General features: G+C 46.7%; 1 protein-coding gene across 1 annotated transcript in view; it reads right to left on the bottom strand.

The window, feature by feature from the left end:
- Positions 1–5,961: 5,961 nt before the first annotated feature.
- The window catches only part of CORIN (corin, serine peptidase), a 138,363-nt gene continuing 125,774 nt past the window's right edge, over positions 5,962–18,550 (bottom strand). The window contains exons 21-22 of the mRNA XM_060246297.1: positions 14,408–14,541; positions 5,962–6,404 (exon numbers count right to left, since the gene is read on the bottom strand). Coding sequence (XP_060102280.1) covers positions 6,222–6,404; positions 14,408–14,541 — 317 coding nt within the window. The 3' untranslated portion in view covers positions 5,962–6,221. The remainder of the gene's footprint in view (positions 6,405–14,407; positions 14,542–18,550) is intronic.

The raw sequence follows: 18,550 nt of genomic DNA, 5'->3' as shown, positions 1-18,550 counted from the left end.
AATATATTTTCTCTAAGTGGAATGTTGTGGCAGGATACTGAGAAAAATATACAAAGATTTTCTGCAGCAATGCAAGTCAAAATTTAATACTGTACTTACTCTCATAAAGAACAACAGAGAAGCTTGTGAAACCAGAGGGCGTGAGAGGAAACAGCTCAAACAGGTCTAAAGAACAAATATGTCTGTGCAATACTGGAAGTGGGTGAGTGAAGGCTGGACAACTGTGGATATTGGCACACAAAAAGATAGTTGGGGTACAGCTAAGGTTCCCAGCCTCCTGTGGGGTGGGTTTTCCCCCGGTTTGAAGGCCTCCAACCCACCGGCACAGAGCTGGCCTGCAGGGGGATCCCTGCCCTCAAAGAGCAATCTCAGCACCTGATGTGCCCAGTGTGATGATGTTACCTGGAAGTGACATCATTGTGCCAAGCATGTTGCATGGGGGACACTCTAGCACTTGGCTAAAAACTCTATGGACATCCCCATATGGCTATGGAGCCAATAAGACCTGGGAACCCTAAGTACAGCAAATCTGAATTTTACAGACTGAATTAATGAACTAAGCAGTCAAATCATCAGCTGGGTTTCTAATAAATTAAGCAACAATATTTTACAGAAGATGAGGGAGTGCAAAGATATTAAAATAATTTGCACAACAAGGGAGAATAATGAAGATCTGTGGAGAAAGGGAAATCCTATTTTCTTCCCATTTCCAGTTCAGGCTTCCCTTTTTTGGGTTCCAGATCACTACCACCCCCTGTATTAGCTCCTCTATCTCCCCACCCCCCTTCCAATTGTTGGCTCCAGCCTGCCTCTCCCCCACCTCTTTTTCGGATTTCCTTCCCCCTCACTTCCTCCTCCTTGTGGCCACCTCGTCCCTCTGACCACCATGTTTTTCACAAGCCATTTTGAGTTATTAGAGCAATTGAAACTGCTGCCTGAACTTTTCTTATTTTAGTATCTGCACAGTTGGGGGGAGCCCCAGATCAATTTGTTTAAAGAATTAAACTTTTGTGCACTATTTTTTGGAAAATTTATTTGCAAACTTGTGAGTTCCCACCAATGTTTGTGGAACTCTAAAAGGTAGCTGTAGCTTGCCTTGTTGGCCTATCCTCGTGGGGGGCAGTACTTAGCTATTAGCATAAACTTTTCTGTTTAATCTACAAACTAGTTAAGCTAGACAGCTGAAGACATTTTGCACAAATCCAAAATTAATTCAAACTCAGAATTTAAATACATTTAAATTAAATTAATTCAAACTCAGAATTTAAATACATTTTGAATTCTGAACACTTTTGTCATTTCACCTTTTATATCGTATTTTGATGGTTACTTTAAAAACCTTAAGTATTCTTGAATTTTAAGATAATAATGAATCGTACTAACTTTTTAGACAAAAGTTTACAGTGTCTTCTTTATAGAAAACAATCTGACACTACCCATAAATAGGAACCTGATAAACATTCAAATGATGCAAATGCAAGAAATCCAATTAAGCAAATGTAAAACATAAACACTAATCTGAATTGGGAGAAAATCCTTGACAATTCTTCCCCATACAATTAATTTCAGGTCCAGTTTGAACCCACTTAATTCTACATAAATCAAGGGAACCGAGGATACAATTCACACATCTGCTTTGGAGACTTACTTCTCAATCAGTGCAGATGGGTTTGGCTTTGAATGGAGTTGATGTACATATTATCTGACCACAATAAACACAACTGGCCATTGTGCCTATTAATCTTCATACACGTTGGGATTTTGTGCTTTTGGTGGCTGGTCGCATGACTGATGTGGCATATGACCATGCAATCTACACACACTACTATAAGCCTGTTCACCATACTAATTTCCTCCAGGTGATTGTGAGCACAGAGAAGAACACAATGACACAGAGAAAAGTGAAAGTCATACATGTGGAGAACTACTGGACTTTTCCGTGGCCATGGCCCCTTTTTTCCAGCATGGAGATGGTGATCACATACAACCTGGTTTACCTTGCTCTGTGCACCCACATCCACAATCACATGAAGGGTTTCTTCAGTGTGGACTGAGCTTTCTGTCAACTGGTTCTGTGGTTCAAGCTACTTGTATTCAAGCTGCAATCTATTTTATTGTATTGGAGTTCATGGGAGAAGATTTGTTCTCCCCAAGTCCCACAGTAGGAAGGGAAATATATCAAGACACAAGGATTTTTTGACATTGAAAAAAATGAGATACAATGATGAATCAAACATAGTTTTTGAATGATATAAACAGTAATTAGTAGTAAGACTCCAGACATCATTTGCTTACATGTTACATAAGGTGCATAAGAAGCTAAGTACATAGATTAAAAGTTCTGCTCTACGAGTAGTCTGGACTTTCTCACAGTCCAGGGTATGGTTGAGCTATAAAATTTTGTCGGTGTGAGTGTGTAGTAGTAGTAATAGTAGCAGCAGCAGCAGTAGTAATCTTGGAAGGGCATTTAGTGTACAGTGTTTCCAACCTATACCTTCCATAGTTCTTAGATTACAAAATGGCTAGCTGGCCATTCAGCTTGGATTGATTTTTAGTCTCTCAGGTGCTATTCCATAAAATAGGTTGAACTCTTATCATGCAGTAGGGTGAAACTATATAACAATTTTTTTTTAATACTATTCCCTTTTATGTGGCCTCCAATATGACTTCTTCCAAAGCACCAAACACTTTATTTTAACATTTAATTTGGGGAAAAAAAACCCCAAAACCTATTTACCACTGAGCATAGGATCACCTCCAGCTGTGAATTAGATTGTTATGGAGAATATGCTTCTATTTGGTCAGGAAAGCAGGTGAAGTGAGGCAGTTCGCTATTATGGATGTATTGCATAAATCTTTTTAAATGATATGGCCTCGCTCACAAAGGCAAAAATGGGGGCTTATTCCATAGTCTTCTTAATATTTGTTTGCCTGGTGATCCTAACCTTGAGATCAAGATGTGGGGAAAATTGGAGGGAGATGCAGGTCAAAATGCGGCCATGCAGCAACTGATGGAGAGTTGATCGGTTGAGTCAAGGAAAGCAGAAATCCAAGGGTGGAGCAACAGCTACCGCAGAATCAGTATCAGTTTTCAAATGTTCTCTGGTAGGGATGAAATTGAGACATGGATCCTCACAATTTCTCTTACAGATACTCTCAGAGTTGCAGTCTGAAGAATCCTTTATTTAGATATTCCTCTCTAATATAGACAGCAAATGTAGTTCTTCACAATATGAAGGAGCGGAGCCACTGGCATCTTCAACAAAGGCTTTGTTTCAGAGTCTTAGGTGGGAAGAGAAGGCAGAAGCCTAGGAGGACAAGAGAACTTCCAATGAAGAGCTCGCTCCATTTCTTTCATACGTCTTTTGTTCAGAAGGGGGGGACTCTCTGCTCATCCTCTATATCATAGTCCCTGCCACATCCTCCAATTTTTGAAACAGAATGTCTCTATTCCTGTAGAACCCTACATATGAATTGAAGGGAGAGTGCCACATTCGTATATTATAGCCTCACATGGCTTTCTACAGCTACAGATCAGCTGTAGAAAGCCATGTGAGGCTATATTATATGAATGTGAGTACACCAATTATCTCTATAAGTAACCTTTGTTCACTTCTCCCACTGGGGCCGTTTTATCTTGTATGGGTGTGACTGCTGTCCATTCTTATGAGCCTGTAAGGCGCCAGTCTCTTGGGCAAAAATGACAGGCTGAAGGAACTGTGGGGTGGGGAAGGCCTTCCTGAGCAGCATTAGCTGTATACAGCCTCTTCTCTGGGATCAAATCCAAGGTGAAATAGCAAGAACAGCAGGCAGTATGCAACATGTCAAGTATAAAAAGGTAGCCGTGCCACATAGCATTTTTTCATTGTAAGATCAGGGAAGACTGATTTTGGGAGATGAAGGTCTGTCCTTCTGAAGAGTTCCTGAATCTTATCATAGAGTTGGAAGGGACCCCCTAGGGTCATCTAGTCCAACCCCCTGCACAAGGCAGGAAACTCACAAATACCTCCGCCTAAATTCACAGGATCTTCATTTCTGTCAGATGGCCATCTAGCCTCTGTCTAAAAACCTCCAAGGAAGGAGAGCCCACCACCTCCCGAGGAAGCCTGTTCCATTGAGGAACCGCTCTGTCAGGAAGTTCTTCCTAATGTTGAGCCAGAAACTCTTTTGATTTAATTTCAACCCACTGCTTCTGGTCCTACATTCTGGGGCTGCAGAAAACAATTCCACACCATCCTCTAGATGACAGTCCTTCAAGTACTTGGAAGATGGTGATCATATCACAGCCACCTCCTCTCCAGGCTAAACATGCCCAGCTCCTTCAATATTTCTTCATAGGACTTGGTCTCCAGACCCCTCACTATCTTTATCGCCCCCCTCTGGACCCGTCCCAGCTTGTCTATATCCTTCTTAAAATATGATGCCCAAAACTGAACACAATACTCCAGGTGAGGTCTTACCAGAGCAGAGTAAAGCGATACCATCACTTCACGTGATCTGGACACTATACTTCTGTTGATCTCTCGCTTCAGGTCTTCTGCATAGCTTTGAAGTCTGCTTAGGAAAATCAATAGCCTGCATCCTTCTGTTAAGGAATGCTGCAAGCAGGGTGTGGTGCTCTCAAAAGCAGTCTCAAGTCGATTTCTGTTACCATGTACCTTCTATTGGTTTTAGAAGCTATCACCTGTTTTGTGGAGTAGCACCTGAGACAAGCTGAAAAACTGAGTTTTAGCATAGATGACATGTACGCAGTGCACAGGGGATCAGCATTACCGTCTATAGCATTTCCTCTGAAACTTGTAAATCTAACTTAGTCTGTTTCTTGTCATTTGGTGCACGATTCATTGTTTGGTAGAAAATCTGATGAAGAGAGCTGTTTTTATCGAAAGCTTATGCACGCTACAATAAAATTTGTTAGCCTTAAGGGTGGTACTGGATTCTTTACTATTGTTTGGTGGAGGGTAGAAATCTGCCACCCCTTCACTGGATAGCTCAGGTTAGCCCAATCTCATCAGGTCTCAGGGTGGCCCTGGTTAGTATTTGGATAGGACACCTCCAAGGAATATCAGGGTTGGGACACGGAGGCAGGCAATAGCAAACCACTTCTGAACATCTTTTACCTCAAATATCATACAGGGCTGCTATAAGTCAGTTGTGACTTGTCAGCACTTTCCAAAATCAGAAATCTGCGTGTCAATGAAAATGTTAATTACAAAAACAGAAAGAAATCTGCTCGTAACCTGTAGAACGGCATTATTTGCCTTTGTTTCTGTTGACATCCCATGTAAAATATTCCTCCCATAGTGTTGATTATATTGTTGATTCTTAATTTAAAATTCTTTATGCCACTTTACGATAGCCCCTTTTTTAAAGTGGGTGAGTCTTTTGCCATGCTAATCAGACTGACCTTTTCTGTCCTGATTTGGTTTTTTCCTTGTAATTATTTTTGCGATGGGCATTCACTTAAACAACAAATCCCAGGCCTGAATATACTCATAGTTTAACAGTATCTAACACACCCAAACAATAGTCTCTAAGCGAGCGAATACAGGTGAGAGCAAGAACTGGAGTTAGAAAAAGGGCTGCCCTTCAGATGTTCCCATCACCTTTGCAAATGCACAAATGCTTTGCTGCAAGAGCTCAAGACTAAAAACTGTGGCTTGGATGCTGTAACATGCAGATGTAACTGCAATGCACTGCTGCAGTCATTTATCCCTCTTAAATCTTTCTCCCATAGGTCAATGGACCCTCAAGAACATGACCGGCGTCAACGTGGGAATCTGTTCCGAGTGAATGTCTTCAGTAGTATATACTTTTTCTCTCCTGACACTACAAAAAGCTAATGTGGTCTGCACAACCCACCTAATTTTGAGTGTCTGAAAGGCATCATGTTATAGGATAAACTGGTGGGTTCTTCCTCTCTGTGTGTGTGTGTGTGTGTGTGTGTGTTTAAGAGTGTGAGTGAGTATGACAGAAACATAACACAATTCTGCTAAAGAAAATGCCAGAAAAGATTTTTTAAAATTGGTTTCTACCTAAAAGTACTTTTGCCACCAGAAGACTTACAAATTCTTTTGTACTGTTCCACTGCCAGACACCTGCAATCCTTAGAATTTATAATTCTCCAGATTTCTTCAACTTGACATTTTCATTGCTTCCATGCTCCTGGGCTTTGCCTTTTCCTCTCCTTTCACTTTAAACAGCATTTCTGTCCTGACGAATCAGCGGAGCAGAAAGGTGTGGATGTAGATTTGCCTTTCAATCCATTCAATAAAATGAGACACATTGCTATAAACTCCAGGTCCCAAAACTTTAGAAAAGCAGACAGAGCCCCAAGAGGTTAAGCCAAATAATGTCCAGCGCCCGGCAGGCTGTTCACACACCAGGGGTCCTCCGCTGTCACCCTACAATAACATGCAGATTATTTGATTACTCTTGCTAAGAGAGCAACTCAGTCAGATGAAGCTGAGCTCAGGAAGTAACAGAATAACAATCGGCTGATAGAGGAAGTGGAGACACCTGCCATTGAAAGGGAGTTGGCCTCTCCATATTGCTTAGGCCACGGGTGTCAAACTCATTTGTTATGAGGGCCAGAATTGACATAAATGAGACCTTGTTGGGCCAGGCCATGTGTGTCATAAAATGTAATGCCAAGTAGCGGATATATAAACTTTATAAAAACACAAACACAATTAAAGATTTTTTAAAAATATGCTTAAAACAGTAGCGCTCATTGGTCTTAAAAGTGCTTTCTTTGTATCTCTCCTGTGTGATCCAGGGAACTGGGCAAAGGAAGTTCTGGCACTTTCCTTCCTTCCCCAAGGGACCAGGAAGGGGAGGAGCCTCAGCCAATAGAAGAAACAGAGGCTTGGCTCACTAGCTCAACAGTGCAATTGAGAGAGTCTGGCAAAGCAAACTATTCCTTCTCCCTTTCTCTCTCCAAGGGAGGAGCCTCAGCCAATGGAGAAAATAGAGGCTTTGCTATGTAGCTCCTATGCAATTAAGCAAGCCTAGCAAAGCAAGCTGTGATGCAGAAGGAAGCAAGAGAGAGAAGGAAGCAGATGACAGCAAGTTGCTCAAGAGCCTGATAGGAGCCCTCCGGGGTCTGATTCGGCCCTCAGGCTACATGTTTGACACCCCTGGCTTAGGCAGACCATATTGTGATACATCTTGAACCATCATATGTCTGGATTTTTACTCAGAATCAATATGGCCATAGACATATGTCACCAATCCCATCTGATACAATAGATGGAACTCCCCCACCAAACATGTAATCAACACCATCTGATACTGATAATTGAAAATGAGCTTGCTGTTTGTTACCAGCAAAAAGGATGTGAGCAAACTGGCAGATGTTTGAGAATTCCTAGTCATAAACCTCTCCGGGTGAACCTGGGCCAAATATTCCCTCTCAGCCTAACCTACCTGGCAGAGGAAAACAGAACCACATGAGCTGCTTAGAGAACAAATGGGATGAAAAGCTATCATATAAACAATTTTCACTTTGGTGCCTTAGTGACTGAAAAATACATTTTGTATCCTCCTGACTTCCAGAGAACTCAGTGTGGAAAGACAGGTTGCTTACCTGTAACTGTAGATCTTCGAGTGGTCAACTGTGCAATCACACTCATGGGATATAGTGCCTGCGCCGATCCCCTGAATCAGTACCTAAAAAGCCCGGGATTTTTTCGCGCTCGGCACCAATGAGCATGCGCAGGCGTCCCAGTACGCATGCTCACCGGAGCCAGCGCGAGGATCCCACCAGTTCCTTCTTGACCGCTGGAAGCCCCCTAACATAGGGAGACCGTCAGCAGTGGGGAAGGAGGGCGGGTAGTGTGAATGCACAGATGACCACTCGAAGATCTACAGTTACAGGTAAGCAATCTGTCTATCTTCTTCGTGGTCTCTGTGCTTCACACTCATGGGAGATTAGCAAGCAAGACATACCTGGAGGCGGAAAGATGGTCAACCAGAAGAGACAGCTTGCAGCACTGCAGCTCCCAGACGAGTCCTCTGCTGAGCATGCACATCCAGAGTGTAGTGCTTCATGAAAGCATGCAGAGAGGACCAAGTGGCAGCCTTGCACACGTCTGTCAGAGAAACGCCTTTCAGGAACGCCACCAACTTTGCCATCACTCTAGTAGAGTGTCCACGAATGGGCCCAGGCAACGGCTTCTTTGCCAATAAGTAGCACAGTTTAATAGTCTCAGTGAGCCACTTGGAAAGCCGCTGAGATGAAATTCTGGAGCCCAACTTAGGAGCAGCATAAGAAACAAAAAGATGCTGGTCCTGACGAAAACTCTTAGAACAACTCAAATAAAACAATAATGCACGCTTAACGTCCAAAGCGTGCCACCGACACTCCTCATCTGAGGAAGGCGTGGGATAAAACGTGGGTAACCAAACTTCTAACTTAAGGTGAAACTGGGAAACCACCTTGGGAAGAAAAGAAACATCAGGAGCCAACGACACTCCGGACTCCTGAAAAACTAGATATGGGTAGTCACAATGCATAGCCATGAGATCCCCTACACGGTGTGCCGATGTGATTGCTACCAAAAAAACAGTTTTCCAGAACAGAAGCTGTAGAGAACATGTTGCCATTGGCTTGAAGGGACACCGAATCAGCCTGTCCAACACTAAAGTCAAGTCCCACAACTGTGGAGGTGATCTTGACGGGGGATGCAATCTGAGCAGACCTTTTAGAAACCTCTTTGAATGAGGGTGAGCAAAAACTGAATGCCCCTCAACAGGCTCATGGTATGCTGATATTGCTGATAAATAAACTTTAACAGAAGAAAAGGAAAGTCCAGCATCCACCAGAGATAACAAAAAGTAAAAAATCACCCACAGACCCACTCGTTGAGGCGAGACTATAGGGTCAGTCAAAAACTGAAGAAACTTCCCCCATTTCCTGTCATAGGAAGCCCGGGTAGACAACTTTCTACTATTTAGAAAGACATGTTGGACTCTACTGGAGAACTCACAAGGTCAATGAACCATGCCGTCAGCTTCAGGTGAGGCACGTTGTGATGGAACGCATGACCGTCCTGGGCCAACAGAAGGTCCGGTTCTGCCAGAAATTGATAAAGAACCCCCCTCGCTAGTTGAAGCAAGATCGGGAACCAGTTCTGCCAAGGCCACCATGGTGTCACTAGGATGCACCACGGCCTTTCTCTTGCAGTTTTGTTGACAACTCTTGTTAGCAGCGGCAGAGGCGGAAACAGGTATAGGAACCAGTCATTCCATGGAAACATCAGGCCGTCTCCCAATGATTCTGGATCCATGCCCCCTCTGGAACAGAACAGAGGACACTTCCGATTTCTGGCTGTGGCAAACACATCCACCTGAGGATACCCCCAGAGCTGAAACACAAGTTGAAGGAAGCGCCACTGTATCTCCCACTCGTGTGGAGATGCTGCTCCTCTGCTCAATGAGTCCATCTGCAAATTGAGCACCCCTGGAAGGTGTGAAGCCCTTACATAGATGTCATACTCCAGGTACTCCATCCACAGTTCTAGTGCTAGCGCACAGAGCCGTCGAGAGACTGTCCTGCCCTGCCTGTTGACATAACAGAGGGCTGTAGTATTGTCCATCAACAGGGCCACCGCTTTCCCCACCACTAAGGGATGGAAAGAGCAAAGGGCGAAATGAATTACCAACAGTTCCAGATAGTTTATGCGGCAACGAGTCAATTGCGGAGGCCAAGGGCCCCCGACACACAGAGAGTCCATGTGAGAACCCCAGCCCCACAAAGACATATCTGTGGTAATGGTCACTGTTGTTACAGGTAGGTGGAAGGGAGCTCCCTGACAGATGTTGTCTCTGGATTTCCACCATTGCAGGGTCTGGAGGGTCAAGGGTGGAATTGTAAACCTCTTCCAAGGTAAGTCCCATAAAGGCCGAAACTCTCTGAGAAACCACAGTTGAAGACCTCTCATTCTCAATTTTGCAAACAGCAGCACGCTTGTAGTCGCCGCCATCAGCCCCAGCATCCACTGCAGCTGTTGTGCTGTGCCCCATTTCCGACTCTGGAAAATAATGACAAGATTGATGATGTCCATCGCTCTCTGCTGAGGCAGAAAAGCGCGGTGAAGGTTTGTGTCCAGCAAAGCCCCTATAAACTGAACTGTCCATGATGGAGTAAGATGAGACTTTGTCATGTTGACCTGCAGGCCTAAGGTGTGCAGAAGACGAAGAGTAGTTGCAATATGGCCTGAAAGACTTTCTTCCGACTCCGCCGCAAGGAGCCAGTCGTCAATGTATGGAAAGATGACTATACTTTGAAGCCGGAGATGTTCAGCCACAACACTCATCATCTTGGTGAACACCCGTGGTGCAGTGCACAGACCGAATGAAAGGGCTTTGTACTGGAAGTGGTTGGAACCTACTGCAAAACGAAGGAAATGCAGGGTGAATGCTGACATGGAAGTAGGCATCCTTGAGATCCAACATTGCCATCCAGTCCCCTTGGTTGATGAGGGGAAGGATTGTTTGCAGAGTGGACATCCTGAATTTCTGGTACACGATAAACTTGTTCAGATTCCAAAGATCCATAATTGGTCTCAATCCCCCATCCCGTTTGGGAACCAAGAAATAACTAGAGTAGAACCCCACCCCCGTTCTGGCCTATACTGGGACCGGTTCTATGGCTTGTTTCTGCAAGAGGTTGCTCACCTCCGCCAGCAGAGGTGGGGAAGGGGGTGTGGTGACAATCACTGACTGAGTCGGAACCTGAACGAAGTCTATCTTGCATCCTTCTGCTATGATGGAAAGAGCCCACCTGTCTGTGGAGATGGACTCCCAAGCCGGAAGGTATTGATGAAGGCGAATGAGTGAAGAAGTAGGGGCGACAATACGTGCTATCGAGAAGTCAAAAGCCCTGCTTCTGTGGGCGAGCACCCTTAGATCTGCCAGTGGTTTGAGATGCTGAAGCAAACCTGCTTCTATTGTTTCCCCTGTGGGGGGACCTGCTTTCTGGTTGGGAAGACCGAGGTCTCCACAGCTGGTCTGGGGAGAACTTTTGGTAGGGCCTCTTGGGTCAGGATTTATGACATTGCTTAGGCTTGCCAGTTTTAGAGGAGGCCGGGACACCTAGGTTTCTTGAGGTCTTTATACTCTTGTGCATCTCTTGGAGGACACTGTCGGTGGTCGAACTGAAGAGACCTTCACCTTCAAAAGGTAGATCTTCTATAAAGGCCCTGGTATCAGGCTGAAGAGCTGTCGATCTTAGCCAAGAGTGTTGGCGTAGGGAGACGGCCGAGGTGATGGTTTTGGCCGATACGTCCACCATGTGCTTTGCTGCGGCCAGTTGTTGCTTGGCCACAGCAAAGCCCCCCTTTTGCAGTTTCCTAAACAAAGACCTCTACTCCTCGCTCAGGGAAGACAAAAGGGGTGTGAGCTGCTCCCAAATGGAGTATTGGTAGCGAGCCATGCATGCGGCATAATTGGAGACCTTAACTCCCAATGCTCCAGCCGAATAAAACTTCCTTCTCGTGTTATCCAATTTCTTGCCCTCCTTGCTGGGTGGTGAAGAATGGGTTTTGCGTGCCCTGGATGATGAAGAGACCACCACCGAGTTGGGCTTGGGGTGGGCAAACAAAAACTCAGCACCAGCCTCCTGAACCCAATACATATGGTCCAGTCTCCGGAAAGAAATAGGTGTCAATGCCGGTTTTGCCCAAGGCTCTTACACTGCCTGCAGGATAACTTTTGTCACAGGCAAGGCCACAGCCGTCGATGTGTCCCTCTGCATAATATCGAAGACCGTGTCATCGACGACTGGCTGAGGTTGAATCACTGTGAGGGAGAGGGAGTTTGCCATTCGCTTCACCAGGTCCCCATAAGACTTCAGATCTTCCGATGGTGATATGGGAAGGTCCTCAGCAATATGCGACTCTGGCGAAGGTTCCGCCACTCTGTCAGGGTCATCGGTACTGACCTTGGAGTCTGATGACGAGAAGTCTCTTCTTACAGAGTGCTCAGAGAGTATCGGAGTCAAAGCTCGCTCGGGTGACCACAGTGATACCGATGATCGCGCCTGCAATTCCTCCGCCCTCTCTTTACGTCTCTCAGGAGGGATCGACGCCGATGCTTGCTGCCTTGAGTGATGGGAAACCCATGAGAAATGAGAAGTTTCTGACCACTGATCCCATTTGGGGAAGTATCATGGAGGTTACCACTAGTATGGTGGGTACGGGTAACCATAGGACCAAGGCCACTGACATTGACCCCATGGCGGAAGTGGCGGGAAACTTCGAACCATGGCAGCTGGTTCAAGCTCTCTCAGTCCCACAGTCGGTGAAAGAGGTGCCAGGGATTTGTTCGGTACCGAAGCCTCAATCTCTGATATCAAACCACTGTCACTCCGATGCCGCAATCCCGATCTCGATGAGTGGGTGCACTGGGTCAGGTCTATCTCCTGCTCTGATCCCGACAGGCGGGTCGGCTGCGAAACTCTGCTTCTCGACACCGAAGGACTCCTTGGACGTGGAGATGCTAGGATCTTCTGGGGTGGAGCAGCTTGTGTCGATGCCGAAACATCCCGAGAAGGAGAAGGAGTGCGGGAGCGTCTATTTTTTCGCTTCTCCTTCAACTTCTTCGGGAGGGATGGTCGGGTCCCTGACTCGTCCCGACGGTTCTTGGCCGGAATCGCCACTGACCCTTCAGAGGGTTGTTTAGTGGGTCAGCCTCGCTTGGTCGGCATATCGGTCTGCATCAGTGACGATGGTTTGACGGATGTAATCGTCGGGTCCAGGGTGGCTTCCCCCATCGATACCAACGGGCCCGTTGCCATTTTCAGCGGACAAAGAGCTGATTCCACAAGTGCTGCTGATAGCCTTGCCACCCGGTTTTTTCAGGTTTGCTTAGAGAAACTTAAGCAATGCAGGCACAAATCAACTCGGTGTCCCTCGCCCAGGCACAGTAAGCAGAGGGAGTGACTGTCAGGAGGTGCAATCTTGCTACCACACTTGCAGCACCTTTTAAAAAAACCCCAACGCCTTTCCAAAGGCAATGAAACCCACACAGAATTCTTTCTGAGGCAATGGGGGGGGGGGGGGGGAAATAAAGCCCCGAGGGGCAAAGTTCAAAAACAACAGGTTTTTTTTAAACAACGATAACTATAACTATTTAACTATTACTAATAGAAACAACAAATGGGCTATACAACAAGGAGAAAATCCAAATACCAACTGAAGCAATCGAAAGGAAATCCTCTCAGCGCGGCGGTCAAAAAGGAACTGGCGGGATCCTCGCGCTGGCTCCAGTGAGCATGCGTACTAGGACGCCTGCGCGTGCTCATTGGTACCGAGCGCAAAAAAATCCCGGGCTTTTAAGGTACCGATTCGGTGGATCGGCGCAGGCGCTATATCCCATGAGTGTGAAGCACAGAGACCACGAAGAAGATCTTTAACCTAACATTATCCCTGTGAGGCAAGAGTAGGTTAGGATGAAATAAAGTGGCTCTCTGGTGTTCCCTCTAAGCTGAGTTAGCGTGAACTAGCTCACAGATTTTTAGCCTCCACCTCACACATTTTTGTCTTAGCTCAGGAAGGATGACTCCAGAGCACACTAATTGATGCAGTAGCAAAATGCCGGCGTGGAGCAACTGATGCGAATCGCCAGTTTGCTCCGCCCAGAAACGGAAGCCTGCCCCAGAGAAAGGTGAGTGCGGAATCAGCCACAGTGTCAACAAAGCATTCATATGACAGTGTTCCCAAAACACTGGTCTCTATGGCCACCACTACCCATGGACTACTGAAGGGCTTTTTCTGTTGTTTTTCTGTGTCAATTACTGGATCACTAAACTGTAACAGCATTATAGCAATCTATTGCCATGTTCTACCAACTCCTGAACTCCCAGCTTTTTTTTTTTTGCTTTTTAAAAAGCCTGCCTCTAGCTATTTTTGTTATGGAGATATAAGGGGTGCATCTATTAGTAGAGACAATAGAATGTGGCAATATTTCTTCATAACTTTTTTTTTCACGCACTGTGGCAGTGTAGGACTTGACAATAAAATAGCCATCTGGTGGAGGGGGAGTGGTGGCTGTGGGGGGCCATGGCAAGGAAAATGGTGCTGATGTGAACAAGACAGGAAAAAATGCACCTTCCTGTCTATCCACATGTAAAGGTTCTTGGACTGGGGCCTTCCCAAAAGACCACATCAAACCAGGTGTGAGAGACTGTATCAAAGGAAGGGAACATATGGAAAGTGAACAATTCAGGAACAATGTCATGTAGATGCTCCCCTCCCCTCAAAATCCTGTGCTGAAGCAATCCTACCCCACTTTGGACAAATTTAGGTAGCACAGTGATACACTATAGTTACAAAATTTCTAAAGCGTGTGGGGGGGAGTCTGTGAAAATAATAAGCTTTGTATTGCTTCTCTAGAACTGGCTTACCATGCAGGAGTCCACAGTCCCGGACTCATAACCTGCACATAGCATCCTGGTGGTGATGGTCTTCATATCAAAGTATGATTGACACTGTTCCAAGGAAATAATTCGAACTTCTCCTTCTTGAAGTTTGAAAGGCACTAAAGAGAGGGAAAGATGTGATCTCTGTCAAAAAGCATACACTATGCATAAATACAGTCAACATAACCATGTAGTTTTGTTGTACACAAGAACATCTCTCTAGGCTTTAATATAGCTTGTTGTTCATCTCTCTAGGCTTTAATATAGCTTGAAGATACTTACTGATCAGCACTAAGGTTTAATTGATGCTCCTGGAACCAGGAGTGCAAACTTTACTTCGGTGATAAGGTGAGTAGGTAACCAGAGGTCTACCTAGTTCTAGTGATCCCCGGACCAAGGGAGGCAAGATTAAAGTCAACTAGAGAGAGAGCCTTCTCAATTGCTGCCTGTTTCTGGTGGAATCAGTTGCCGGAAGAAGTTAGGGCCTTGCGGGACCTCGCCCAGTTCCGAAAGGCCCGTAAGACGACATTATTCCGGCTGGTTTTTAATCTGGAATGACTGATATGGGAATAGGGGTGAGGCAATCGGTTTGGCCGAACCGAATTGACCAACAAATCACCCCTGATTCGGAAGTATATGGCACCGTATACGGAAGTCAATGGAAAAGGCAGGAAAGGAGCTTCCGCAGCCTCAGGGGAGCTGCTTGCTTCCTTTCCCGCCTTTGGAAGCCTTTTCCGGCCTCTCCCATAGCCTCCCTGGGATCAGGGAGGGAGGAGGAGAGGAGCCCCAGCAGCCAATCCAAAGCATGCATTTGCAAAATGCATTGCAAATGCATGCTTTGCAGGGCTGTTGTGCAGCTGATGGCTGGGCTAATCCCTCAGCCATCAGCAACATTGTTGTTCTTTTGTTTACTTGGGAATCCAAGTAAACAGTGTTCTCTGGCCAATCACAGAGCTGTGCTATTTTTTGAAACTGCTCTGTGTAGGGCCAGAGAACCTTTTTAAGGAGTCTGCCTGGCTGGACTCCATTCCATTGCTGTTGTGTTGGTGTGAGAGAGAAACTGTGCTGCGCTGGCCCTTGGCTTCAGCTGCTGCTGCTCTCTCTCAGCCTTGCCTGACCTGCCAGTGCCTGGAGAAGAGAAGACATCTAAGGTAAGACAGTCTTGGGGTTCTTATTTTTATTTTAGTTAGTAAAAGGACTTTTTAAGACTCAGAGTCCCTTTACTTATCCAAATTTGGGTGGGTGAGTACAGGGTAGCTTATTTGGAGTTAGGGGGTTCTGCTGGGGGTGGGGGCCTAGGGTGGGGTGGGAGGTTTGCCAATTTGCCCGTATCTTACTTTAGTGAGAGAACTTTTAGAAGTGCAGTGTCCTTTTACTTTTCTTGATTTGGGTGGCTTGGATTTCTTGGGGTTAGGGTGAAGGTTTTTTTGGGGGGGGAGGGGTTGGTAAAGTTCCTGTATTGTTAAAAGTTAAGTTTTTTATTGTTTTAAAAGGATTTTGTGTTTAATTTGTTGCTGTTGTGTTGTGCTGCTGTTGTTCTTTTTCTCTTCTGGTTCTGGTTCTGGGGGGGGGGAGGGCTTTGGCCTAATTTTCATTGTTTAAACTTTTTTAACAGTTGAGTTTGTTAGCCTATTTTTCCTGTTATCCCTTTTCCTGGTTCTGGTTTGGGGGAGGTGTGTGTGTGTGTTGTGGACTGATTTGGCCTGAGGTTTCTTATTGTTGAAAAGGCCACTTTTTAAACTGCACTGCCTGGAGTGGGAGCAAACCCTTTCCCCAGACTGCTCTCATGGTCAATTCTCTGAGCCAGCCTAGGACCAAACGAAAACATGAAACTGCTGGTCATTGCAAGCTTCCCACTCCTCCAAGTCTACTCAGAGTAGCTGTGGCTCTCCAGCAATTCAGGCTGAAGTCTTTCTAATAATAAGCCACAACCTTGTCCTTTTAACTGTAAGTGCCAGGGATAGACATTGGGGCCGCGGTCAGACGTCCAAAAAACCCCGCTACGGGCATGAGTTGAGCCCGCAAGCATGTCGGATTTTACCCGGACGTTCACACGCCCACATCTGTGAAGCGTGCTTAGCCCGTGCCCGTCCCACGCTGATGCGCCTTGCTCGCGGATTAATTTGCTACTGCTTTTAATCCGGAACAAGACGCTTCCTGAGCGCTTCCTGAGCGCTCTGGAGCATCTGAACGGGCAATCGTTGGTGAGTCGCAACAGCGCTTCCTGCCTCCTGCTTCCCGCCACAAACAAAATGCATATCACTGCGCCATCGAAGGAAGGAAGGGGGCCTTCCGAAACGGCCTTTTTTTTTTAATATTTAGTTTATTGCGTAATAGCGATATATCGATATATCGAAATATCAGTAATGGCCACAGACACAATAAATTAAAAGATTTATTGCTCGACAAATTGTTACTTCCTTCCCGCTCTCGGAGTTCTTTTCGCCTCTTGTAAATAACCGACGGCGAGGCTCAAGAGGCCGAAAGGCCGCGGCGGGCGGGCGGGGAGGGGCAGCGTTTTGGAAGCAGGGCGCCGGTGGGCACCAAAGGCCGAGCCCGAGCATGGCAAGATGAGCCAGACGGGCAACGAAACTTTCCCCTAAGCCGCCCAACAAGTCGAAAAGGGGCGCGGGGAGGGGGGGGGCGGGCGGAGAGAGTTGCTATTTCTCCATTTCTTTTTCAAGGGTGCCGGCGTGTACCGCGTTACCCGAGGCAAAAGCCCCGCTTCCAGAACAAAGATCCAAGTGGGCCGCCGTGTTGGTCTGAAGCAGTAGAACAAAGCAGGAGTCGCGTTGCACCCTTAAGACCAACAAAGGTTTGTTCAGAACGTAAGCTTTCGTGTCCTCGAAGCACACTTCGTCATACGAGGAGCATACGAAAGCTTACATTCGGAATAAAACTATGTTGGTACCGCTTGACTCCTACTTTGTTCTTCTTCCCGACCAAAGTTGCAGGCATCCCTCCCGTCTGCAGCCCAGCCACCGGAGGGTGCTCTTGGGAACGGTGGCCCTTTGAAGGCACGACGCCTCGCTTTGAAGCGGGCCCGAAAGCGCTCCTACTGCCCCTTTCCAAGTGGGACTGCCCGGGACCTTTTCGTAGCAGGACCTTGGGAATGCGTCGCGTCTGCCTGTCACCTCCAAGAGTAGACCCTTCCCTAGAAGCAAGCCCGCTCCGTGGCTGGGCTGCTCAGGTTCCACTGTGGACCTCAAGTCCTCTGCCGTGGAAGCTCACTGGGTACCACTGGGTCGGTGCTGCTCTCCCGGGATTGCCTCGGGGCAGGGCTGAAATGGAGGCGAGGAGAACGATGTAAAACCAGGGGGGTGTTGGGGGGGGCTTCATTGGACCGCCTCTGAAGCAAAAACGCCAGAAGGTACCTGCCCTTCCTCTCTGCTGCCGCGGAAGCCAAGGAGAGTTGCGGTTTTCCGTGAGGCCGCCGGGCAGCGCGCTCTGCAGCCACCTCTTCCTCCTCCTTTTCCTCGTCCAGATCAAGCCCCAGCCTCAAAGGGCTCTCTGATTAATACTTTGGGGCCACCAAAAGCTTGGGGGCATAATTAGAAAAAATGTTCTCAGAAAGAATCGCTCGACCACATCTGACGTCCCGCCCTCGGTTCGAAGCAGACCACATGAAAGGGCCTGCCGATATATCGATATATCGATAGAGCAGCCGGGAAAAAAAAAAAGGTTTAAATAGTTGGAAACCCCGCTATTGCAAACGCGGACCCACTGCAGCACGCATCAGTGCGCCTGCGCAAATAGAGAACCCGCCCAGCACTGCGCCTGCGCTTATCCGGATTGCCGCCATCTGAAAGAAGTTCCGGGAGAGCTGTGTGATCGAGCAGGGGACGGGATCAATACGGCATGGCATCGGAACTCCATGCTGTCTGATCGGGAAACAGGATGCGGCGGATTATCTGAGATACGAAATAACGGCGCTTTAAAGATGGGTTGCTGATGGATTTAATGTAAGTGTGACCGCAGCCTGGGACTCCCTGCATGCCAAGCAGAAGCTCTTCAACTGAGCCAGGACCTGGATATTTATATATGTATGTATGTATGTTAATTTATACCTGCCCCTCCTGCTAACAGATCTTCACCCAAAGATCCCTTGCCCCTTTAATGCCATTGATA

Source organism: Heteronotia binoei, chromosome 9 (genome assembly GCF_032191835.1).
Source record: "Heteronotia binoei isolate CCM8104 ecotype False Entrance Well chromosome 9, APGP_CSIRO_Hbin_v1, whole genome shotgun sequence".
NCBI classification, from domain to species: domain Eukaryota; kingdom Metazoa; phylum Chordata; class Lepidosauria; order Squamata; family Gekkonidae; genus Heteronotia; species Heteronotia binoei.
Note: the sequence above shows the minus strand (reverse complement) of the source record. Positions and strands in the feature narration are given on the sequence as shown.